Genomic DNA, 25,374 nt, shown 5'->3' on the forward strand with positions numbered 1-25,374 from the left:
TCCGAGCTGTCCGACTTCAGGCGAGCTTTTGAGACCTCCCCCGGCTGCCATCGGCTATTCTCGTCTACTTTCGAGGCGAGCCGCAGCTCGTCTCAAACAAGCCTAAGATGTCCCCTGAAAGGCATCTTGGGAGTTGTAGTTCATGCCTTTTTTCTGATACTTTGTAACGCCTTATGTGAGGGTCATTAACTGAGTAGGCATACAAATAAATACTTCACAATAAGAGCGTGTGTCCTTCAGAATAAGAGTGTGCCTCCTTCACAATAAGAGTGTGCCTCCTTCACAATAAGAGTGTGCCTCCTTCACAATAAGAGCGTGTCTCCCCAGGTGCAGTTACTCTCTACGACCCTCAGCTGTGTTACGTCCTCGATGGTTTCCTCGGGCTTTACGGACTCTTCATCACCGGCATGTTCGTCAAGGAGAAGGTTATATTGTTATTTATATAAATATTTAAACCTTTGTTACGTTTTTTATTTGACTTTGTCATTTGTATTTCTTTGTGAAGTTCTTCAAAGGCAAGCTGAAGGAGAGTCTGTACAGCGTGAGTCACCTTATTATCTCAATCTGTTCAATCATCATTACAAAGTCAATGAGGATTAAATCCATAAATATATTTGTATTGATATGTTATTGGTTAATAATCAATACTGTGTTGTGTTCAGGACCTCAAGGAACTCGGAGAGAGGCAGAGTGAGTTCAGCTTCATTCATAATAATAACTCAATGATGACATTAGTCTGAATGTGTTTTGTGTTTTAGGGCCAGTCCTCCGGAGAGGAGCTCTAACACGGTGACACACACTTTATTACTTCTTTACATTCATCTAAAATCATTAAATATAATTATCTTTTATATTTTTTAACAAATATTTAATGATGATTTATTTTGTAATCTCCAGGGTCTGACTCGCCCCACGGACGGGGAGTACAAAGAGCTCCCCCTCAAGGTGAGGAGTTTATTATATATATACATATGTATATATATGTATATATACATATATATATATACACATATATATTCAAATGTTCTAAATAAAACAGAGTGGTGCAGGAACGAGTCCTAAAACCCAGAAGTGAGTCAGCATTTCACCACTTCCTGTTCCCTGGTCTCAGAGCCAATGGGATCTCTCCACTTCCTGTTCCCTGGTCTCAGAGCCAATGGGATCTCACCACTTCCTGTTCCCTGGTCTCAGAGCCAATGGGATCTCACCACTTCTTGTTCCCTGGTCTCAGAGCCAATGGGATCTCACCACTTCCTGTTCCCTGGTCTCAGAGCCAATAGGATCTCTCCATAGGGTTTAGGAAACTATCTGAACTAAGGTCTGTGGTTGAGACAAATTGAAGAGACGGATCACGTTTTGTTCTAGGACATTAAATCCATCAGCAGTGACCCCACTGGTGATTTCTGAAGAGTGTACGTGTCTGAAAAACGATGGTTGTTACCAAGTGGCTGAATAGGACTACAGAAGTCGTGGAGGACGTTGTACGTCATCACGCCAAACTCCTCTAAGTTAGTTAGCCCTGTTCTGCTTGAAAGCAAGTCCCTGCCTCCTGCAAACTGTTCAAACAAACGCTTCAACTCGTTCCATTTAGAATCTGTAGTTTTGAATATGGATCTGAAGTTGGCGTGACGTTGAAGTCGTGCTGCTGGACTCGGCTGTAGTTCCTTTATAGCATCACGTTAGCATTTTGCTTCTGGACATTAGATTTATGATTAGAACATTATAAAAGTAGAGTAGACATGTGGAGATTATCCAGCTGAACAAAACGTGATCCGTCTCTTCAATGTGTCTCAAACACAGACCTGATTTCCAGCTGTTTTCCTAAATCCTATGGAGAGATGCCATTGGCCTCTGAGCCGAGGGAACAGGGAGGGGCCTATGAGGGTCTGAGCCGAGGGAACAGGGAGGAGCCTATGAGGGTCTGAGACCAGGGAACAGGGAGGAGCCTATGAGGCTCTGAGACCAGGGGAACAGGGAGGAGCCTATGAGGCTCTGAGACCAGGGAACAGGGAGGAGCCTATGAGGCTCTGAGACCAGGGAACAGGGAGGAGCCTATGAGACCAGGGGACAGGGAGGAGCCTATGAGGCTCTGAGACCAGGGACAGGGAGGAGCCTATGAGGCTCTGAAACCAGGGACAGGGAGGAGCCTATGAGGCTCTGAGACCAGGGGACAGGGAGGAGCCTATGAGGCTATGAACCAGGGGACAGGGAGGAGCCTATGAGGCTCTGAGACCAGGGAACAGGGAGGAGCCTATGATACCAGGGGACAGGGAGGAGCCTATGAGGCTCTGAGACCAGGGGACAGGAGGAGCCTATGAGGCTCTGAGACCAGGGGACAGGGAGGAGCCTATGAGGCTCTGAGACCAGGGAACAGGGAGGAGCCTATGAGGCTCTGAGACCAGGGGACAGGGAGGAGCCTATGAGGCTCTGAGACCAGGGGACAGGGAGGAGCCTATGAGGCTCTGAGACCAGGGAACAGGGAGGAGCCTATGAGGCTCTGAGACCAGGGGACAGGGAGGAGCCTATGAGGCTCTGAGACCAGGGGACAGGGAGGAGCCTATGAGGCTCTGAGACCAGGGGACAGGGAGGAGCCTATGAGACCAGGGGACAGGGAGGAGCCTATGAGGCTCTGAGTTATTTAATATATAATCATTAATATAACTCTAAAGAAACACATTTATGAAGAAAAGGTAAATAAAATAAAGATGAATAAAACAAAGTATTGATTTATTTTATTCAGGAATCAATAATCCTATAAAACATCAGCTCTTACTTTTATTTGTTTTCTAAATGTATTTATTTGTTGTTTACTCGCAGCGTCTGAGGAAACCAGAACAGATTTACCAGGTGAGGAAACTCAGAGTTTTATTATTATCTTTGTTTTATTATTGTTATTGTTATTGTATATTTGTTGTTATTGTTATTGTATATTTGTTGTTATTGTTATTGTATATTTGTTGTTATTGTGATGATTTGCTGTGTTTTCAGGGTCTGAGCTCCGGGCCCAGAGACACGTACGACTCTCTGCAGATGCAGCCGCTGGCTCGATGAAACACTCCTCCTCCTCCTCTTCCTCCTCTTCCTCCTCCTCTTCCTCATCTCCTCCTCCTCCATAAAGTCACATCTAATCTGCAGTAAATATTAATTGAATAAGGGAAAATAAACAAATCCAAATAAAGGCACAGATCTGTGATTTAAAAGTTATACATTAAACTATTGTGTGTCACTCGGATAGTGTGTCCGCCCTCGTGCTAGTGGTATAAATACATTTTTTAACATTATTTAGTTTGTTCGCCGTAATATGAGTCATATTTCAATGTAAACTGGTCGGTAAAAGGCCTCAGTGAAAATGTATATTAAAGGCACTATGTTCAGAAAGTGGGTATTAACGCCCTCTTGTGGTCACGGTGAGTTACTGCAGCTGCTTTTCTGTCAAGCTAGAGGAATTGCATATTACATACCACTTCCTGTAACATCCTTCAAAAATAAAAAGTGTTCGATAACAGACGGAGGTGTATTTTAGTTTTTTTAACTCTCAATTTTACTTTGCGACTTTATCTGACTGCACGGTATTGTAGTCAACTTGATACAGAAACGTATCACATCTTCTAACTCTGTTCACTAAGCGGGAAGACATTTTATTTGATGGAAACAGTTCATTTAGCTTCGGCTAATGTTGTGTGCTAATCATACGGTGGCGGAGAGGGCTCAACGCGCTGAAAACACATACGGCTAATAACACTAAAGTAACCGGGAGACTTGAGGGACTGACCGAGAGCTTCAAACATTGGATCTGGTTATTTGCTTGCTGTTTAAAGAGAAACAGTAACATATTAATACGCTCGATACAAAGTCATTATCACATAGCATCCAGTCCATGGTAACATTTAGAGAGGAGCTTTGGCGCCCTCTTCTGGCTACAGTTGGTAACTACAACTCCGTTATCAAGTTAGAGGAGTTGCATACATACAAGACTTCCTGTTAAACCCAACCTTCCAAAATAAAACGTGGTTTTAATTTGCACGTTTTATCGACAGTATAACTTTACAGTTGAGTCAGAGTTCATGCTAGTGGAGTTCACATGATGAGAAACCCATTAAACCCTATTCTAGCGACAACAAAGGGACCCGGATGTAACCAATGCATCCTTATCAGGGTAAGACACGGATGTAACCAGTGCTATCAGGGTAAGCTAAAATGAAATTACATACGCACTTCTTCTAGCCTTTTACCGTCAAATTTACATTGAAATATGACTCATAATACGGTGAAATAAAGACAGGATACATGTTAAAACGTGTATTAACTACCTAGCTCTCAGTTAGTCCCTCGAGTCTCCCGATTACCTTAGCTCTATGTGTTAGCCGTATGTGTTTTCAGCGCGTCTCGGCCACCGTATGATTAGCACACAACATTAGCCGAAGCTAAACGAACTGTTTTCTTCAAATAACATGTCTTCCCGCTTAGTGAGTAGATGTAGAAGATGTGATACGTTTCTGTATCAAGTTGACTACAATACCGTGCAGTCAGATAAAGTCGTAAAGTAAAATTGAACGTTTTAAAAACTAAAATACACTTCCGTCGGTTACAAACAATGTTTTATTCTGAAGGATGTTACCGGAAGTGGTATGTAATATGCAATTCCTCTAGCTTGACAGGAAAGCAGCTGCAGTACCTCACCGTGACCACAAGAGGGCGTTAATACCCACTTTCTGAACATAGTGCCTTTAATATACATTTTCACTGAGGCCTTTTACCGACCAGTTTACATTGAAATATGACTCATATTACGGCGAAAAAAACGACAGAATCATGTTAAAAAATGTATTAACTCCACTAGCTCGAAGGCAGACACACTATTTTAGTAATACCTAGTAGTTTAATGTATAACTGTTACTTCAAGTCTGTGTTATCAAGTTAAATAAGTTACTTAAAACACTGCATTACCTGTAAATGTATATAAAGTATACATTAAAAGGAATATAACAAAGTGTACATGTGTATGAATGAATTACAGAGTAGTTCCTATTGCAGGATGTTCTGTGTTTATTTATATATATATATATATATTGGTGTCAACATAATGCTGAAAATCGCTTGAATTGGACTTTTATTCAATTAAATAATTGTAATCTTGTGGTTTATAATGCTCTTATGTGTGCATTTTATGTTTTTATTAGAAACTTGTTGACATGATTCAAATGCTAAATGCAGGATGTTATATTTCAATATTTGTATGATATTATATACTTGGTAATATGATATCTGAAAGCTAAATACATTTTAAAAAGACAGTTCCCATTTGCATAATTATTTGCATTCAAATCAAATGATCTTTTTACACAGTAACCTACATTGATTTACTGATTAACTATTCCTCGAGTACCACACGGTCCCTGCAGGGGGATACACACACGCACACGCACAGACACGCACACGCACACGCACACACGCACACGCACACGCACACACACACACACACAGTACATCCAACAAAATATATAAAGAATCAGACTGCCTTTAAAGATGTGTATGTATATATATATATATATATATATATATATATATATCCATGTTCTGTTGGAACAAAATTAATTAATAAAAAATATACATATTTAGAAGCTTTTATTTTTGTAAGTCTTTACCGGAAGTGGAATGCTTTTATACAGTGTCTAACTTTACTATAATTTCTCTCGGTTTTATGAGAACAGCTATACTGTAACTAACTCATTAAAAGCTATACATTAAACTATTGTGTGTCACTCAGATAGTGTGTCCGCCCTCGTGCTAGTGGTATAAATACATATTTTAACATTATTTAGTTTGTTCGCCGTAATATGAGTCATATTTCAATGTAAACTGGTCGGTAAAAGGCCTCAGTGAAATTGTATATTAAAGGCACTATGTTCAGAAAGTGGGTATTAACGCCCTCTTGTGGCATGGTGAGTTACTGCAGCTGCTTTTCTGTCAAGCTAGAGGAATTGCATATTACATACCACTTCCTGTAACATCCTTCAAAATAAAACATGTTCGATAACAGACGGAGGTGTATTTTAGTTTTTTTAATTCTCAATTTTATTGTACGACTTTATCTGACTGCACGGTATTGTAGTCAACTTGATACAGAAACGTATCACATCTTCTAACTCTGCTCACTAAGCGGGAAGACATTTTATTTGATGGAAACAGTTCGTTTAGCTTCGGCTAATGTTGTGTGCTAATCATACGGTGGCGGAGAGGGCTCAACGCGCTGAAAACACATACGGCTAATAACACTAAAGTAACCGGGAGACTTGAGGGACTGACCGAGAGCTTCAAACATTGGTTCTGGTTATTTGCTTGCTGTTTAAAGAGAAACAGTAACAAACACGCTAGATACAAAGTCATTATCACATAGCATCCAGTCCATGGTAACATTTAGAGAGGAGCTTTGGCGCCCTCTTCTGGCTACAGTTGGTAACTACAACTCCGTTATCAAGTTAGAGGAGTTGCATACATACAAGACTTCCTGTTAAACCCAACCTTCCAAAATAAAACGTGGTTTTAATTTGCACGTTTTATCGACAGTATAACTTTACAGTTGAGTCAGAGTTCATGCTAGTGGAGTTCACATGATGAGAAACCCTTAAACCCTATTCTAGCGACAACAAAGGGACCCGGATGTAACCAATGCATCCTTATCAGGGTAAGACCCGGATGTAACCAGTGCTATCAGGGTAATTGATTGAAAAGTTTATTAACAGCTTGTATATTGGGTACAGTACAGGTAAGCTAAAATGAAATTAAATACGCACTTCTTCTAGCCTTTTACCGTCAAATTTACATTGAAATATGACTCATAATACGGCGAAATAAAGACAGGATACATGTTAAAACGTGTATTAACTACCTAGCTCTCAGTTAGTCCCTCGAGTCTCCCGATTACCTTAGCTCTATGTGTTAGCCGTATGTGTTTTCAGCGCGTCTCGGCCACCGTATGATTAGCACACAACATTAGCCGAAGCTAAACGAACTGTTTTCTTCAAATAACATGTCTTCCCGCTTAGTGAGTAGATGTAGAAGATATGATACGTTTCTGTATCAAGTTGACTACAATACCGTGCAGTCAGATAAAGTCGTAAAGTAAAATTGAACGTTTTAAAAACTAAAATACACTTCCGTCGGTTACAAACAATGTTTTATTCTGAAGGATGTTACCGAAAGTGGTATGTAATATGCAATTCCTCTAGCTTGACAGGAAAGCAGCTGCAGTACCTCACCGTGACCACAAGAGGGCGTTAATACCCACTTTCTGAACATAGTGCCTTTAATATACATTTTCACTGAGGCCTTTTACCGACCAGTTTACATTGAAATATGACTCATATTACGGCGAAAAAACGACAGAATCATGTTAAAAAATGTATTAACTCCACTAGCTCGAAGGCAGACACACTATTTTAGTAATACCTAGTAGTTTAATGTATAACTGTTACTTCAAGTCTGTGTTATCAAGTTAAATAAGTTACTTAAAACACTGCATTACCTGTAAATGTATATAAAGTATACATTAAAAGGAATATAACAAAGTGTACATGTGTATGAATGAATTACAGAGTAGTTCCTATTGCAGGATGTTCTGTGTTTATTTATATATATATATATATTGGTGTCAACATAATGCTGAAAATCGCTTGAATTGGACTTTTATTCAATTAAATAATTGTAATCTTGTGGTTTATAATGCTCTTATGTGTGCATTTTATGTTTTTATTAGATACTTGTTGACATGATTCAAATGCTAAATGCAGGATGTTATATTTCAATATTTGTATGATATTATATACTTGGTAATATGATATCTGAAAGCTAAATACATTTTAAAAAGACAGTTCTCATTTGCATAATTATTTGCATTCAAATCAAATGATCTTTTTACACAGTAACCTACATTGATTTACTGATTAACTATTCCTCGAGTACCACACGGTCCCTGCAGGGGGATACACACACGCACACGCACAGACACACACACACACACACACACACACACACACACACACACACACACACACTGATTGATTCCTGAGAAAGTGTGTGTTATGATTGAAAGATGTTTCTGCTTCAGAGACACTGAGTTTATTAAAAGTCTCAATAAATCCGATCTATCAGATATTGCTGTATTGATTTAATAATACATGAAAGTCCTTGAAATACTTCTATAAAGGTGTTATTTATATGAAAAGGGATTTCAAGGCTATTATTGACTCTTTTTGAAACCCTCTCTTTATGAGGATTCTTCCACATTGTTTTGATGGTTTTATTTTGAAAATTCGGAGCGGAAGTTGTAGCTTTTAAGTGGCTGTTTGCTAACAGTTTATATCAAGGGTTAAATATTCTTGACTCTTTTTGAACCCTCTTGCTATAGAGGCTTCCTAATGACGTCACGCGAAATCCCATGACGTCATTAGGAAGCCTCTATGCGGAATCCTTTTTACTGTATTCATTTATAATGTTTATGCCAAAAATAGTGTTTTCATTGCAGATTTTATTTTGAAAGTAATGAGCGGAAGTCGTGTGTTAGCTCCAGAGCGGCTAGCTTTAGCTCTGTATTATCGTAGGCTCTGATTACTCGTTTATGGAACTCTATCTCATTCTGAATATTTCATAGTTTCTATTAATTTAATGTTTTCTTCTTCTGAGGAAAATAAAATGATTTAAATCAAAGTTTTTGGCTGGTTTTATTTTGAAAGTAATGAGCGGAAGTCGTGTGTAGCTCCAGAGCGGCTAGCTTTAGCTCTGCGTGCTAACAGCAACAACAGCAGTTTTTAAGCTGAATTGTGTAATAAAAGCCATTAATAACAACATGGAGAGCTCGGCTCCGAAGAGGCGGGAGAGCAAGAAGTCTCTGCGGGTGAAAGTCATCAGTCTGGGCAACGCCGAGGTCGGGAAGGTGAGAAATACATCTCTTTTACACCAAAATACGGTCAGAAAACTCAGGATTTAACATCAGATTCTCCTCTAATTATCATGTTTTAGAGCAAGATAACTACATGTTTATTAAAAGCAACGTTTGAAAGGCTTTACATTGAATAAATACCGTTTATTTATCTCCTGGTTTCCCTGTAATGATGCATACAACCTATGGACTGTAAAAATCACCCGGATTTACCTACAATGATTGTGACTTAAGCTACTGAATTAAGCTTTTCATCATTGATTACTATCCTTTTAAACATGTTTTATATAATAAGGACAATATTCACTTAAATTCGGCATACATATTACATTATAATAACTAATATTAATATATTTAATCATGTTTCTTCCTTCAGAAACCCTGCCCTTAAATCGGTATATTTCTGAATGGAGTTTGGTGTGAAGAGCTGCACACGTCACTTTCTTATTTACTGATAATTAAAACACACAACAACAACAACAACAATAAACATGTTTTCACAAAGACTGAAATCTTCTCTTAAATTCGGCGTATAAATAAACTGTTAAATATTTAATAATCAGTTTTATTTGTAACCTTCCTCGTGCTGTTTTGGTTCAGCGGCTGTGAGATTCTGCCTAGCAACCATGCAAATCATCCAGATAAAACATGTTTTTATAATAAATTAAATCTGCTTTGTGTTTATTATTGATGCCGAATTCACCAGGAGATCACAGTGAATCTGAAATAGTCATTAAAGTGTGGTTATAGTAATTTATTTGAGCATAAAACCTTTAAATGAACTCCCATTTTCTGTAAAAATTAGTGTTTTTCTGGATGGAGTTTGGTTTGAAATTAAACCTGATTTTCTTTCAGAGCTGCATTATTAAACGTTACTGTGAGAAGAGGTTTGTTCCTAAATATCTGGCGACCATCGGCATCGACTATGGCGTCACCAAGTAAGTCCTTATATATATGTATTTATTGTATGTGTCTCATGTTTTATTCTGGCTTTAAAACTTCATTAATGTTATAATAATATTACTGTGTGTTTCTGTCAGAGTTCAGGTCCGCGACAGAGAAATCAAGGTGAACATTTTCGACATGGCCGGACATCCCTTCTTCTACGAAGTGAGTATTTAAAAAAAGTAGGGCTGTCAGTCGATTTAAAATAGTTAATCGCTGTTTTATCTGTTTCTAAATGTACCTTAGAGGGATATTTTTCAAGTTTTTAATACTCTTATCAACATATGAGGGGACAAATATGCTTTATGCAAATGTGTGTTTATTATCATTTGAACAATGACAAATATTCTCATGAATATTAAACACAACAACCTCTGAACATTACGTGTGTGTGTGTGTGTGTGTGTGTGTGTGTGTGTGTGTGTGTGTGTGTGTGTGTGTGTGTGTGTGTGTGTGTGTGTGTGTGTGTGTGTGTGTGTGTGTGTGTGTGTGTGTGTGTGTGTGTGTGTGTGTGTGTGTGTGTGGTGTGTGTGTGTGTGTGTGTGTGTGTGTGTTGTGTGTGTGTGTGTGTGTGTGTGTGTGTGTGTGTGTGTGTGTGTGTGTGTGTGTGTGTGTGTGTGTGTGTGTGTGTGTGTGTGTGTGTGTGTGTGTGTGTGTGTGTGTGTGGTCCCACTGTCTGGCTACCTGCATCAAGTCAAGTGCTCGGCGCAGTTGTCGGCGAAATGTCGCTCCTCTGTTTTCATTGAAACAGCTCCTTATATCCGTTAGCGCAGCTAGCTAGCACCAGATGCTAACAACAACAACAACATGTAAGGTGTGCTTCGCTCGCCCCTCACACACACACACACCCTCCCGGTCCTCCCGATGGCCAGCCGGTGAGCGTGGAAGTGTGGTCTGCCACAAGCGGGCGGCAGGAGCGGGGCTGTCAGCATCAGCTCGTAGACGGTGTTTTAAACTCGATGCGCTCTGAAACTACGGGGCGGCGAGGACAAAAAATACAGATGCGTTAATCGCGTTAAAATAATTAGTGGCATTTTTTCTTGACAGCCCTAAAAAAAAAAAGATATTAATTATTTATAATTTTTCGTTTTTATATTTGTGTTTTTTACAACATTATTTTTGTTATTTTTATGTGATATTTTTGTCTCTTCATTTATTCAATAATTGTTGTTATTATTCTATATTTTTTTGTTTATATTTTCCATATTTTCTTATCAAATAATAAATATATTCTTACTGTTTTTACCTTTTTAACAAAAACAAATACAGTTGTAATGTTGGAAACCTTCCAGCAGGTGGTGCTGTAGGACCCATATTTTAAATATTGTTATATAATAATAACAATAACATATGTCTTGTGATGTGTTCAGGTGCGTAATGAGTTCTATAAGGACTCTCAGGGGGTTATGTATATGTGTTGTGATGTGTTCAGGTGCGTAATGAGTTCTATAAGGACTCTCAGGGGGTTATATATATGTCTTGTGATGTGTTCAGGTGCGTAATGAGTTCTATAAGGACTCCCAGGGGGTTATATATATGTCTTGTGATGTGTTCAGGTGCGTAATGAGTTCTATAAGGACTCCCAGGGGGTTATATATATGTGTTGTGATGTGTTCAGGTGCGTAATGAGTTCTATAAGGACTCCCAGGGGGTTATATATATGTCTTGTGATGTGTTCAGGTGCGTAATGAGTTCTATAAGGACTCTCAGGGGGTTATGTATATGTGTTGTGATGTGTTCAGGTGCGTAATGAGTTCTATAAGGACTCCCAGGGGGTTATATATATGTGTTGTGATGTGTTCAGGTGCGTAATGAGTTCTATAAGGACTCCCAGGGGGTTATGTATATGTGTTGTGATGTGTTCAGGTGCGTAATGAGTTCTATAAGGACTCTCAGGGGGTTATATGTGTTGTGATGTGTTCAGGTGCGTAATGAGTTCTATAAGGACTCCCAGGGGGTTATATATATGTGTTGTGATGTGTTCAGGTGCGTAATGAGTTCTATAAGGACTCTCAGGGGGTTATGTATATGTGTTGTGATGTGTTCAGGTGCGTAATGAGTTCTATAAGGACTCTCAGGGGGTTATATATATGTGTTGTGATGTGTTCAGGTGCGTAATGAGTTCTATAAGGACTCTCAGGGGGTTATATGTCTTGTGATGTGTTCAGGTGCGTAATGAGTTCTATAAGGACTCTCAGGGGGTTATATATATGTGTTGTGATGTGTTCAGGTGCGTAATGAGTTCTATAAGGACTCTCAGGGGGTTATGTATATGTGTTGTGATGTGTTCAGGTGCGTAATGAGTTCTATAAGGACTCTCAGGGGGTTATATGTGTTGTGATGTGTTCAGGTGCGTAATGAGTTCTATAAGGACTCTCAGGGGGTTATATATATGTGTTGTGATGTGTTCAGGTGCGTAATGAGTTCTATAAGGACTCCCAGGGGGTTATGTATATGTGTTGTGATGTGTTCAGGTGCGTAATGAGTTCTATAAGGACTCTCAGGGGGTTATATATATGTGTTGTGATGTGTTCAGGTGCGTAATGAGTTCTATAAGGACTCCCAGGGGGTTATGTATATGTGTTGTGATGTGTTCAGGTGCGTAATGAGTTCTATAAGGACTCTCAGGGGGTTATATATATGTGTTGTGATGTGTTCAGGTGCGTAATGAGTTCTATAAGGACTCTCAGGGGGTTATGTATATGTGTTGTGATGTGTTCAGGTGCGTAATGAGTTCTATAAGGACTCTCAGGGGGTTATATATATGTGTTGTGATGTGTTCAGGTGCGTAATGAGTTCTATAAGGACTCTCAGGGGGTTATATATATGTGTTGTGATGTGTTCAGGTGCGTAATGAGTTCTATAAGGACTCCCAGGGGGTTATATATATGTGTTGTGATGTGTTCAGGTGCGTAATGAGTTCTATAAGGACTCCCAGGGGGTTATATATATGTGTTGTGATGTGTTCAGGTGCGTAATGAGTTCTATAAGGACTCCCAGGGGGTTATATATATGTGTTGTGATGTGTTCAGGTGCGTAATGAGTTCTATAAGGACTCTCAGGGGGTTATATATATGTGTTGTGATGTGTTCAGGTGCGTAATGAGTTCTATAAGGACTCTCAGGGGGTTATATGTGTTGTGATGTGTTCAGGTGCGTAATGAGTTCTATAAGGACTCCCAGGGGGTTATATATATGTGTTGTGATGTGTTCAGGTGCGTAATGAGTTCTATAAGGACTCTCAGGGGGTTTATATATATGTGTTGTGATGTGTTCAGGTGCGTAATGAGTTCTATAAGGACTCTCAGGGGGTTATATATATGTGTTGTGATGTGTTCAGGTGCGTAATGAGTTCTATAAGGACTCCCAGGGGGTTATATATATGTGTTGTGATGTGTTCAGGTGCGTAATGAGTTCTATAAGGACTCTCAGGGGGTTATATGTGTTGTGATGTGGTTCAGGTGCGTAATGAGTTCTATAAGGACTCTCAGGGGGGTTATATATATGTGTTGTGATGTGTTCAGGTGCGTAATGAGTTCTATAAGGACTCTCAGGGGGTTATATATATGTGTTGTGATGTGGTTCAGGTGCGTAATGAGTTCTATAAGGACTCTCAGGGGGTTATATATATGTGTTGTGATGTGTTCAGGTGCGTAATGAGTTCTATAAGGACTCTCAGGGGGTTATATATATGTGTTGTGATGTGTTCAGGTGCGTAATGAGTTCTATAAGGACTCTCAGGGGGTTATATATATGTGTTGTGATGTGTTCAGGTGCGTAATGAGTTCTATAAGGACTCTCAGGGGGTTATGTATATGTGTTGTGATGTGTTCAGGTGCGTAATGAGTTCTATAAGGACTCTCAGGGGGTTATATATATGTGTTGTGATGTGTTCAGGTGCGTAATGAGTTCTATAAGGACTCTCAGGGGGTTATATGTGTTGTGATGTGTTCAGGTGCGTAATGAGTTCTATAAGGACTCCCAGGGGGTTATATATATGTGTTGTGATGTGTTCAGGTGCGTAATGAGTTCTATAAGGACTCTCAGGGGGTTATATATATGTGTTGTGATGTGTTCAGGTGCGTAATGAGTTCTATAAGGACTCCCAGGGGGTTATATATATGTGTTGTGATGTGTTCAGGTGCGTAATGAGTTCTATAAGGACTCTCAGGGGGTTATATATATGTGTTGTGATGTGTTCAGGTGCGTAATGAGTTCTATAAGGACTCCCAGGGGGTTATATATATGTGTTGTGATGTGTTCAGGTGCGTAATGAGTTCTATAAGGACTCTCAGGGGGTTATATATATGTGTTGTGATGTGTTCAGGTGCGTAATGAGTTCTATAAGGACTCTCAGGGGGTTATATATATATATGTGTTGTGATGTGTTCAGGTGCGTAATGAGTTCTATAAGGACTCTCAGGGGGTTATATGTGTTGTGATGTGTTCAGGTGCGTAATGAGTTCTATAAGGACTCTCAGGGGGTTATATATATGTGTTGTGATGTGTTCAGGTGCGTAATGAGTTCTATAAGGACTCTCAGGGGGTTATATATATATGTGTTGTGATGTGTTCAGGTGCGTAATGAGTTCTATAAGGACTCCCAGGGGGTTATATATATGTGTTGTGATGTGTTCAGGTGCGTAATGAGTTCTATAAGGACTCTCAGGGGGTTATATATATGTGTTGTGATGTGTTCAGGTGCGTAATGAGTTCTATAAGGACTCTCAGGGGGTTATATATATGTGTTGTGATGTGTTCAGGTGCGTAATGAGTTCTATAAGGACTCTCAGGGGGTTATATGTGTTGTGATGTGTTCAGGTGCGTAATGAGTTCTATAAGGACTCCCAGGGGGTTATATATATGTGTTGTGATGTGTTCAGGTGCGTAATGAGTTCTATAAGGACTCTCAGGGGGTTATATATATGTGTTGTGATGTGTTCAGGTGCGTAATGAGTTCTATAAGGACTCATGTATATGTGTTGTGATGTGTTCAGGTGCGTAATGAGTTCTATAAGGACTCTCAGGGGGTTATATATATGTGTTGTGATGTGTTCAGGTGCGTAATGAGTTCTATAAGGACTCTCAGGGGGTTATATATATGTGTTGTGATGTGTTCAGGTGCGTAATGAGTTCTATAAGGACTCTCAGGGGGTTATATGTGTTGTGATGTGTTCAGGTGCGTAATGAGTTCTATAAGGACTCTCAGGGGGTTATATGTATGTGTTGTGATGTGTTCAGGTGCGTAATGAGTTCTATAAGGACTCCCAGGGGGTTATGTATATGTCTTGTGATGTGTTCAGGTGCGTAATGAGTTCTATAAGGACTCCCAGGGCGTGCTTCTGGTGTACGACGTGGGTCTGAGGGAGAGTTTCGAGGCGTTGGACAGCTGGCTCGGGGAGATGAAACAGGAAATGGGGTCTCAGGCGAACATGGACAGCATCGTGTTTGTGGTCTGCGCCAACAAGGTACCTGAAGCCTCAGAATAATGAAGTACTAAAGTATCTGATGGCATATTTAATATATGACTGTTTGTACAGGTGGACCTGACGAAGAGACGTGTGGTCGATGAAGGCGAGGGACGACTCTTCGCTGAGTCTCGAGGGTTTCATTACTTTGAGACGTCAGCGCAGAGCGGCGAGGGGATCAACGAGATGTTCCAGGTAATAATAATATGAAAACATTGGATCGTTATCGCGCCTTTCCTAAAGCTCGAAGACGCTTTACATCAAAGAATACAGTACTGTACGATAAGATACAGAACAACACGCTACGATACAATCAACGAGATGTTCCAGGTGATGCATGCTATAATTTACGATACAGTGCGATACGATACATTACATTACGATACTTTAGGATACTTTACGATACTTTAGGAACAGTGCGATACATTACATTATGATGCATTCCGATAATTTGCGGTAAGATATGATACTTTACGATACGAAGGTTAACGAAAGTTTACGATGCTTTACGATACAGTTGGCTAGAATTTGATACAATACAGCTTTATCTGTACAGCTCTTCAAAACCTCCAAAGTGAATATAAATATTTACTCCCCGCAGGCGTTCTTCTCCTCCATCACCGACATGTGTGAGAACGGTGGAAAGCGTCCGGTGACGGAGCTCAGCGTGGGGTTCACTAAAGAGCAGGCGGACACCATCAGACGCATCAGAAACAGCAAGGACTCCTGGGACATGCTGGGGGTCAAACCAGGGGCCACACGGTGAGTCAGCACTTTGTAGCTAACATTAGCCACCTTTAGCTTAGCGGTGGTGACGTGAAGTCATGTGACCAGGTTGTAACGTTGGTTCCGCCTCTTGTTTCCAGGGAGGAAGTGAACAAGGCGTACAGGAAGTTGGCGGTGTTGCTTCATCCTGATAAATGTGTTGCCCCCGGCAGCGAAGATGCCTTCAAGGCCGTGGTGAACGCTCGCACCTCACTACTGAAGAACATCAAATAACACTTCACTCTGATTGGACGTCCCATGCTCGGCCAATCACACGCAGCCGCTCTGACAGTGGTTATTTATTTATTTATTGTAAAGGTGTGTGTGCCAACGTTCGTCCGGTTTAACTTATTTACACTTTATCTGGACTGGCCTCTGTGTTGCTGTTAGAGGAAGACGAGGAAGAAGAGGAAGAAGAAGAAGACGAGGAAGAGTCAGAGCGGTTAAATATTATAGAAACGTGTTAAAAATGACGAGTTAAAATGTCCATCTTAAAGCCTGTTTGCCAAAACAAAGCTCCTCCCGACTTTAGTTCCCTAAAGCGACTTTAGTTCCCTAAAGCGGCTTTAGTTCCCTAAAGCGGCTTTAGTTCCCTAAAGCGACTTTAGTTCCCTAAAGCGGCTTTAGTTCCCTGAAGTCACGTTAGTTCCCTGAAGTCACGTTAGTTCCCTGACGTGACTTTAGTTCCCTAAAGCGACTTTCGTTCCCTAAAGCGGCTTTAGTTCCCTGAAGTCACGTTAGTTCCCTGAAGTCACGTTAGTTCCCTGAAGTCACGTTAGTTCCCTGACGCGACTTTCGTTCCCTAAAACGACTTTCGTTCCGTAAAGCGACTTTAGTTCCCTGAAGTGACGTTAGTTCCCTAAAGCGACCTTAGTTCCCTCAAGCGGCTTTAGTTCCCTGAAGCGGCTTTAGTTCCCTGAAGCGACCTTTGTTCCCTAAATCGGCTTTAGTTCCCTAAAGCGACTTTAGTTCCCTGGAGCGGCTTTAGTTCCCTAAAGCGACTTTAGTTCCCTAACGCGGCTTTAGTTCCCTGAAGTCACGTTAGTTCCCTGAAGTCACGTTAGTTCCCTGACGTGACTTTAGTTCCCTAAAGCGACTTTCGTTCCCTAAAGCGGCTTTAGTTCCCTGAAGTCACGTTAGTTCCCTGAAGTCACGTTAGTTCCCTGAAGTCACGTTAGTTCCCTGACGCGACTTTCGTTCCCTAAAACGACTTTCGTTCCGTAAAGCGACTTTAGTTCCCTAAAGCGACCTTAGTTCCCTCAAGCGGCTTTAGTTCCCTGAAGCGACCTTTGTTCCCTAAAGCGACTTTAGTTCCCTGGAGCGGCTTTAGTTCCCTGAAGCGACGTTAGTTCCCTAACGTCACGTTAGTTCCCTAAAGTGACTTTTGTTCCCTGAAGCGGCGTTAGTTCCCTGACGTCACGTTAGTTCCCTAAAGTGACTTTTGTTCCCTGAAGCAACTTTAGTTCCCTGACGTGACTTTAGTTCCCTGACGTGACTGTAGTTCCCTGAAGCGACGTTAGTTCCCTAAAGTCACGTTAGTTCCCTGACGTGACTTTTGTTCCCTGAAGCGGCGTTAGTTCCCTGACGTGACTTTAGTTCCCTGACGTGACTTTAGTTCCCTGACGCGACTTTAGTTCCCTGAAGCGACTTTAGTTCCCTGGCGTCACGTTAGTTCCCTAAAGTGACTTTTGTTCCCTGAAGTGGCTTTAGTTCCCTGAAGCGACATTAGTTCCCTAACGTCACGTTTGTTCCCTGAAGCGGCGTTAGTTCCCTGACGTGACTTTAGTTCCCTGACGTGACTTTAGTTCCCTAAAGTGACTCCCTCCAAACTGTGCCATTACATCCACGTGTACTTTTTTACTCTTATCCTTGAATGACAGATTTGTTCCCGTATATTACTGCCTGACTAATATTAAATAACTTGTGCCAACTAATGAGTTAATCTTGCTAAATCGTATTATGTTCCCTCAACAATACAAATTAGTTCCCTGAAGTAAGTCATTTTTTAACTTGACTCATTTGGATATAATTTGAACCTTTTTTTAAATATATTTTTTCTTTCCTCACCTGACAAATTAGTTCCCTAAAATTACAACTTTTTTCAGAATATTAATTATTTGTTCCCTAAAATTGCTAATCGGGTCCTTGAAATAGGATATTTGTTGGAAACGTGCTAATGTGTGTATTTATAATTCAATAATTAGTTCCCTTCAGGGGCTGATAGTATTAAACGATGTGTGCCACCAACCTGCTCATTAGTTCCCTAAAGGGACTGATAGTATTAAACGATGTGTGCCATCAACCTGCTCATTAGTTCCCTAAAGGGAATGTTAAAACATGTTAAACTGAAGTGTGTGTGTGTGTGTGTGTGTGTGTGTGTGTGTGTGTGTGTGTGTGTGTGTGTGCATGTTTGTGCATGTTTCACTGTTTTTAAAAATAATAAAAACTATTTCTCGAGCACCGTGTGTTTTTATACTTTTTTTTATATGTTTACTTCTATATTAAAAGTGTTTTAGCATCATGTTCCTGGATGTGGAAACCTCACCAACGCCTTCCTGTTTTCCTCGTTAGATAAACAAAGGGATGTCTTGTTAAACGGGGCGGGGGGGGTCGGGGGGGCTCGGTTACAAAGAGGCTGAAACAAAGCTTCACTTCCTGGAGGACTTCCTGTGAGCAGACAATGAGGCTTTGTTATCACACCATTATGCAGCAGAGAGTCTGGACCTGCACAGGGCGCTGAACAGCTGAGAGAGTCTGGACCTGCACAGGGCGCTGAACAGCTCAGAGAGTCTGGACCTGCACAGGGCGCTGAACAGCTGAGAGAGTCTGGACCTGCACAGGGCGCTGAACAGCTCAGAGAGTCTGGACCTGCACAGGGCGCTGAACAGCTGAGAGAGTCTGGACCTGCACAGGGCACTGAACAGCTCAGAGAGTCTGGACCTGCACAGGGCGCTGAACAGCTCAGAGAGTCTGGACCTGCACAGGGCGCTGAACAGCTCAGAGAGTCTGGACCTGCACAGGGCGCTGAACAGCTCAGAGAGTCTGGACCTGCACAGGGCGCTGAACAGCTGAGAGAGTCTGGACCTGCACAGGGCGCTGAACAGCTCAGAGAGTCTGGACCTGCACAGGGCACTGAACAGCTGAGAGAGTCTGGACCTGCACAGAGCGCTGAACAGCTCAGAGAGTCTGGACCCGCACAGGGCGCTGAACAGCTCAGAGAGTCTGGACCCGCACAGAGCGCTGAACAGCTCAGAGAGTCTGGACCCGCACAGAGCGCTGAACAGCTCAGAGAGTCTGGACCTGCACAGGGCGCTGAACAGCTCAGAGAGTCTGGACCTGCACAGGGCGCTGAACAGCTCAGAGAGTCTGGACCTGCACTGAACAGCTGAGAGAGTCTGGACCTGCACAGAGCGCTGAACAGCTCAGAGAGTCTGGACCTGCACAGGGCGCTGAACAGCTCAGAGAGTCTGGACCTGCACAGGGCACTGAACAGCTCAGAGAGTCTGGACCTGCACAGAGCGCTGAACAGCTCAGAGAGTCTGGACCTGCACAGAGCGCTGAACAGCTCAGAGAGTCTGGACCTGCACAGAGCGCTGAACAGCTCAGAGAGTCTGGACCTGCACAGAGCGCTGAACAGCTCAGAGAGTCTGGACCTGCACAGGGCACTGAACAGCTGAGAGAGTCTGGACCCGCACAGGGCACTGAACAGCTCAGAGAGTCTGGACCCGCACAGAGCGCTGAACAGCTCAGAGAGTCTGGACCTGCACAGGGCACTGAACAGCTCAGAGAGTCTGGACCTGCACAGGGCGCTGAACAGCTCAGAGAGTCTGGACCTGCACAGGGCGCTGAACAGCTCAGAGAGTCTGGACCTGCACAGGGTGCTGAACAGCTCAGAGAGTCTGGACCTGCACAGGGCACTGAACAGCTGAGAGAGTCTGGACCTGCACAGAGCGCTGAACAGCTCAGAGAGTCTGGACCTGCACAGAGCGCTGAACAGCTCAGAGAGTCTGGACCTGCACAGAGCGCTGAACAGCTCAGAGAGTCTGGACCTGCACAGAGCGCTGAACAGCTCAGAGAGTCTGGACCTGCACAGGGCACTGAACAGCTGAGAGAGTCTGGACCTGCACAGAGCGCTGAACAGCTCAGAGAGTCTGGACCTGCACAGAGCGCTGAACAGCTCAGAGAGTCTGGACCTGCACAGAGCGCTGAACAGCTCAGAGAGTCTGGACCTGCACAGGGCACTGAACGGACAATAATACCGTTTTATTATTTTTACATCATCATATAAATCGTCATTTATTTTTTACCTTAATTTATATATTTTTGTATATTTTTGTGACCTTTTTATATTCTATTATTGTATTTGATTTATGATTTATGAAACATGTTATTTATTTTTGACATTTCATTGTATTTTTTTCTTTATCTATTTATTATTTTGTAACGTTTTTGTTCGATGTATTTCTCATTGTTCCTCAGTAGCTGAAAGGATAGGGTTCGATTAGTGATTGATTTATGACCCCCCATAAAACCTTAGTCCCGCCCCTAAATCCCTTTGATGTGTCAGTGCACCCCTCACCCTAATAAACCATTGTCTTCATTCTTTGTATGACTTGTTTGTTTAGCTGTTTATAGTTTCATTGCTCCCTATAAAGTATTGTTCCTACATCGGGGGGTAATAAGACTTTATTGATGTGACAGGTGCACTACGCTATCCTTTCAACTACTTACCTCAACCATTGAATTCATGAATTCATTATTATTCTGTGTATCCCCACATTGAATCCTCCCTCTCTCAGACGTATCCTGAGCCTCCCTACAGCTCCTCCTCTCCCCCCTCCCTCCATTATAAGCTCTCCCGTCCTCTCTCTCTGACTCTCTGACTCCTGACGGATCGTACCATGCAGCTGGACGTTGTGGGGGTGTTCTCTCCTGACCTGTGGGGGTTCCTTCTGCTCCTGGGGGCCTCTCTGCTCTCTCTCACCTCCCTATTGGCCCCCTGGCTCTCTCTGGCCTCCGACCTGCTGCCAGCTGAGAGGTTTGATCTGTCTCTGTGGGGGGGCTGTGTGGTTCACGACGGGGGGCCCCTGCAGTGCCGGCCCCACCCCGGGCTCCTGGCCCTGCCCCCCCACCTGCTGTGGGCCCGGGTCCTCACAGGGGCCTCGCTGGGCTTCAGTCTGCTGGCTCTGCTGCTGACGGCCCCCGGACTACAGGTGGTTCACAGCTGGGGGTCCCGTCAGAAGAGGGTCCTGCTGGGTGTTGGGGGGGGCCCTCAGCCTGGTGGCAGGGCTCCTGGTTCTAGTCCCGGTGTCTCACGTGGCCCGCCTGGCCTCCCTGAGCCGGTTCGACCCCTCACTGCCCCCCGTGGCCCCCCGCTGGGAGAAGGGGGGGGCGCTGTACAGTGGCTGGGCGGCGGCTGGGATGCACCTGGGAGCTGGAGCCCTGCTCATAGCTACCTGTTACCGTCAGAGGGGGGGCGCACCGGAGACAGACCCCCGAGGGGCTCCCCACCCCCCAGGGGCCCCCGTCAGGAGGACAGAGAGGGTCTGAACTACAGCTTTCAGGAGGTCGGAACACGACTGACCACCGACTGAAACCACTACTGAAACTACGGCTGAACTACAACTTACCCCCGACTTTCAGGAGGTCCGAATACGACTGAACTGCTGCTGAACTACGGCTGAACTACGGCGGACCTACAACTGAAACTACGGCTAAACCACAACTGAACTGCGGCCGAACTGTGGCTGAACTACAACTAAAACTACGGCTGAACTGCGGCTGAACTACGACTGAATCAACAACTGAAACTACGGCTGAACTGCGGCTGAACTACAGCTGAACTGCAGCTGAACTACGACTGAATCAACTACTGAAACTACGGCTGAACTGCAGCTGAACTGCTGCTGAACTACGGCTGAACTACGGCGGACCTACGACTGAAATTACGGCTAAACCACAACTGAACTGCGGCCGAACTGTGGCTGAACTACAACTGAAACTACGGCTGAACTGCGGCTGAACTACGACTGAATCAACAACTGAAACTACGGCTGAACTGCGGCTGAACTACAGCTGAACTACAGCTGAACTGCGGCTGAACTACGACTGAATCAACTACTGAAACTACGGCTGAACTGCTGCTGAACTACGGCTGAACTACGACTGAACTACGACTGAAACTACGGCTGAACTGCGGCTGAACTACGACTGAATCAACAACTGAAACTACGGCTGAACTGCGGCTGAACTACAGCTGAACTGCGGCTGAACTACAGCTGAACTGCGGCTGAACTACGACTGAATCAACTACTGAAACTACGGCTGAACTGCTGCTGAACTACGGCTGAACTACGACTGAAACTACGGCTGAACTACAACTTACCCCGGCCTTCAGGAGACGGACTACAAGTGACTGCCGGTGCCATATCTACGAGGTTAAGTCAGTAAAACGTTTCCACTTGAAGCTCTTAAGACAACTCTTGTTTTGTAATCTTGAGACTGTTTATCTTCCGTAGCTCATCACTAGCTCTAACTCCTATTAGCATTAGCATTAGCATTAGCATTAGCATGACATAACGCCTCATTAGCATATTTAAACATGACCCGTCAGAAAAGGTGTAATATATAAAAGGACAGTGTTGGCGTCAGTGATGAGGCGGCGGAGTTTCAGGGGGATATCTGTTAGTTTCATATTTGACCCTGTTCACTTTTAGACAAAACGAGCCGCTGCTAAACTTTATTTAAAACAACAAAACTTTACATTTTTATGAAATAAAAGCTTGTTTTGATGCTTTTAAGATGAAAATATATGAAATCTGAAATAAGTGATTTATATTTCATTAAAATCCCTTTTTAATGGAAATGGAGGTTTTTAATCTGATTTAACTTTTCTTCATCTTTATAATAATTTGGCTTCAATCATTAAGTAATGACTGAAATGTATTTATTCACGTGTTTATTTGAGTTTTTTTCCAATCAGTCGGGAGTTATTCTCTTTCTACCTGTTGAACCAGATGATTGTAAATAAAGATGATTGTAAATAAAGATGGAACAGAATTAAAAACTAATTCCTGGGTTTTTTAGAATAATTTATTTTTATTATTGTTTTTTTATCCATAAAAACTACTTATTTGATTTAAATAGCATTTATTTTATGGATTTGTTAATGTACTTCAAATGTATGTTATAATTATGTAGAATTTAATAACCTATTTATTTTATTATATTTATTGATAGATTTACTTTTAAGGCTCTCTTTTTATCTTTTTTCTGTATTTTATATAAAAGAATATGACTCTGTGTTCCTGCTCTCTGATTGGCTGTCCGCCCGCAGCCGACCAATGAGAGCAGCCTTTGTTCTGCAGCACAATGACCTCATTATGGTCCAATCAGCTGACGGCAGCACGGGACTCCATCAGGAGAGAAAGCACCCAGAGGGTCAATAAGGTGTGTCCTTCCTGTCCAGCAGGGGGCAGCAGCGGGAACACCTGAGACTGTCTTTCATTCATATACTGATAAAGTTATATTATTGACAGTCACACACAAACGCTGTATAAAAGAAAATAGAGTTTCATATTTCAGATTATATGTATTTGTCAAAGACCTGAAGTCACGTGATGTTCCTCCCCCTCGTGGACCAATCAGGAGGCAGCAGGGCGTCAGCTGGAGGTGAGTTCACCTGTTTAAAGAAGCTAAGCTAATGTAGTTTATATATATATATATATATATATATATATATATATATATATATATATATATATATATATATCATTGCTTTTAAATGAGTGTTTTTAGATATCATTTCATAATACGTTTCTTAAATGCTCTTAATGTCTTTCATGTTTGTAAAGCACTTTGTTTTGCCTTGTGTTGAAATGTGCTCTATAAATAAACGGCCTGTTAGCAGTTAGCATGTAGCATTCCCTTCTCTGAGGTTAAAACAAATATAATTTCAAAAGTAAAAGCATTGATAGAAGTGTGTGTGACTGTGTTTGTGTGTGTGACTGAGTGCGTGTGTGTGTGTGTGTGTGACTGAGAGTGTGTGTGACTGTGTTTGTGTGTGTGTGTGACTGAGTGTGTGTGTGACTGAGAGTGCGTGTGTGACTGTGTGTGTGTGTGTGTGTGTGTGACTGAGAGTGTGTGTGTGTGTGACTGAGAGTGTGTGTGTGACTGTCTGAGTGTGTGACAGTGTCTGTGTGAGCATGTGTGACTGAGTGTGTGTGACTGAGAGTGTGTGTGTGTGACTGTGTGTGTGACTGAGAGTGTGTGTGACTGTGTGTGTGACTGAGAGTGTGTGACTGAGAATGTGTGTGACTGAGAGTGTGTGTGTGTGTGTGACTGAGAGTGTGTGTGTGACTGTCTGAGTGTGTGACAGTGTCTGTGTGAGCATGTGTGACTGAGTGTGTGTGACTGAGAGTGTGTGTGTGATTGTGTGTGTGTGTGACTGAGAGTGTGTGTGACTGAGTGTGTGACTGAGAGTGTGTGACTGAGAATGTGTGTGACTGAGAGTGTGTGTGTGTGACTGAGAGTGTGTGTGACTGACTGAGAGTGTGTGACTGACTGAGTGTGTGTGAGACTGAGAGTGTGTGTGACTGAGTGTGTGTGTGAATGTGTGTGACTGAGAGTGTGTGTGTGACTGAGAATGTGTGTGTGACTGAGAGTGTGTGTGTGACTGAGAATGTGTGTGTGACTGAGAATGTGTGTGACTGAGTGTGTGTGTGTGACTGAGAATGTGTGTGACTGAGTGTGTGTGTGTGACTGAGAATGTGTGTGTGACTGAGTGTGTGTGACTGAGAATGTGTGTGTGACTGAGTGTGTGTGACTGAGAATGTGTGTGACTGAGTGTGTGTGTGACTGAGAGTGTGTGTGTGACTGAGAATGTGTGTGTGACTGAGAGTGTGTGTGTGACTGAGAATGTGTGTGTGACTGAGAATGTGTGTGACTGAGAATGTGTGTGTGACTGAGTGTGTGTGTGACTGAGAATGTGTGTGACTGAGTGTGTGTGTGTGACTGAGAATGTGTGTGTGACTGAGTGTGTGTGACTGAGAATGTGTGTGTGACTGAGTGTGTGTGACTGAGAATGTGTGTGACTGAGAATGTGTGTGTGACTGAGAATGTGTGTGACTGAGAATGTGTGTGACTGAGAATGTGTGTGTGACTGAGAATGTGTGTGACTGAGAATGTGTGTGACTGAGAATGTGTGTGCGTGTGTGACTGTGTGTGTGTGACTGAGTGTGCGACTGTGTGTGTGTGACTG

At 42.5% G+C, this 25,374-nt stretch overlaps 1 protein-coding gene and 1 pseudogene across 2 annotated transcripts; both read left to right on the top strand.

Annotated features, from left to right (window-relative positions):
- Positions 1 to 6,237: 6,237 nt before the first annotated feature.
- dnajc27 (DnaJ (Hsp40) homolog, subfamily C, member 27) lies at positions 6,238 to 18,045 on the top strand. Of its 2 annotated transcripts, XM_034120861.1 has the most exons (8): positions 6,238 to 6,716; positions 6,767 to 8,932; positions 9,794 to 9,876; positions 9,979 to 10,048; positions 15,186 to 15,350; positions 15,423 to 15,545; positions 15,952 to 16,112; positions 16,217 to 18,045. In XM_034120861.1, exons 2-8 carry the CDS (start codon positions 8,846 to 8,848, stop codon positions 16,347 to 16,349), a joined length of 822 nt encoding a protein of 273 aa, XP_033976752.1. In that variant the 5' UTR covers positions 6,238 to 6,716; positions 6,767 to 8,845; the 3' UTR covers positions 16,350 to 18,045. The 2 variants fall into 2 exon arrangements, with proteins under 2 accessions (XP_033976752.1, XP_033976751.1); XM_034120860.1 differs by having other exon boundaries at positions 6,238 to 8,932.
- Positions 18,046 to 21,016: 2,971 nt separating this feature from the next.
- LOC117474845 lies at positions 21,017 to 21,665 on the top strand (annotated as a pseudogene).
- The last annotated feature ends 3,709 nt before the right edge of the window (positions 21,666 to 25,374 follow it).

This window comes from Trematomus bernacchii, unplaced genomic scaffold (genome assembly GCF_902827165.1).
Source record: "Trematomus bernacchii unplaced genomic scaffold, fTreBer1.1, whole genome shotgun sequence".
In the NCBI taxonomy this organism is placed as follows: Eukaryota; Metazoa; Chordata; class Actinopteri; order Perciformes; family Nototheniidae; genus Trematomus; species Trematomus bernacchii.

Coding starts and splice junctions, on each gene's coding strand:
- dnajc27 (XM_034120860.1), top strand. CDS start 8,846: ATGGAGAGCTCGGCTCCGAAGAGGCGGGAGAGCAAGAAGTCTCTGCGG. Junction 8,933..9,793: donor GCAACGCCGAGGTCGGGAAG/GTGAGAAATACA, acceptor ATTTTCTTTCAG/AGCTGCATTATTAAACGTTA. Junction 15,351..15,422: donor TTGTGGTCTGCGCCAACAAG/GTACCTGAAGCC, acceptor CTGTTTGTACAG/GTGGACCTGACGAAGAGACG.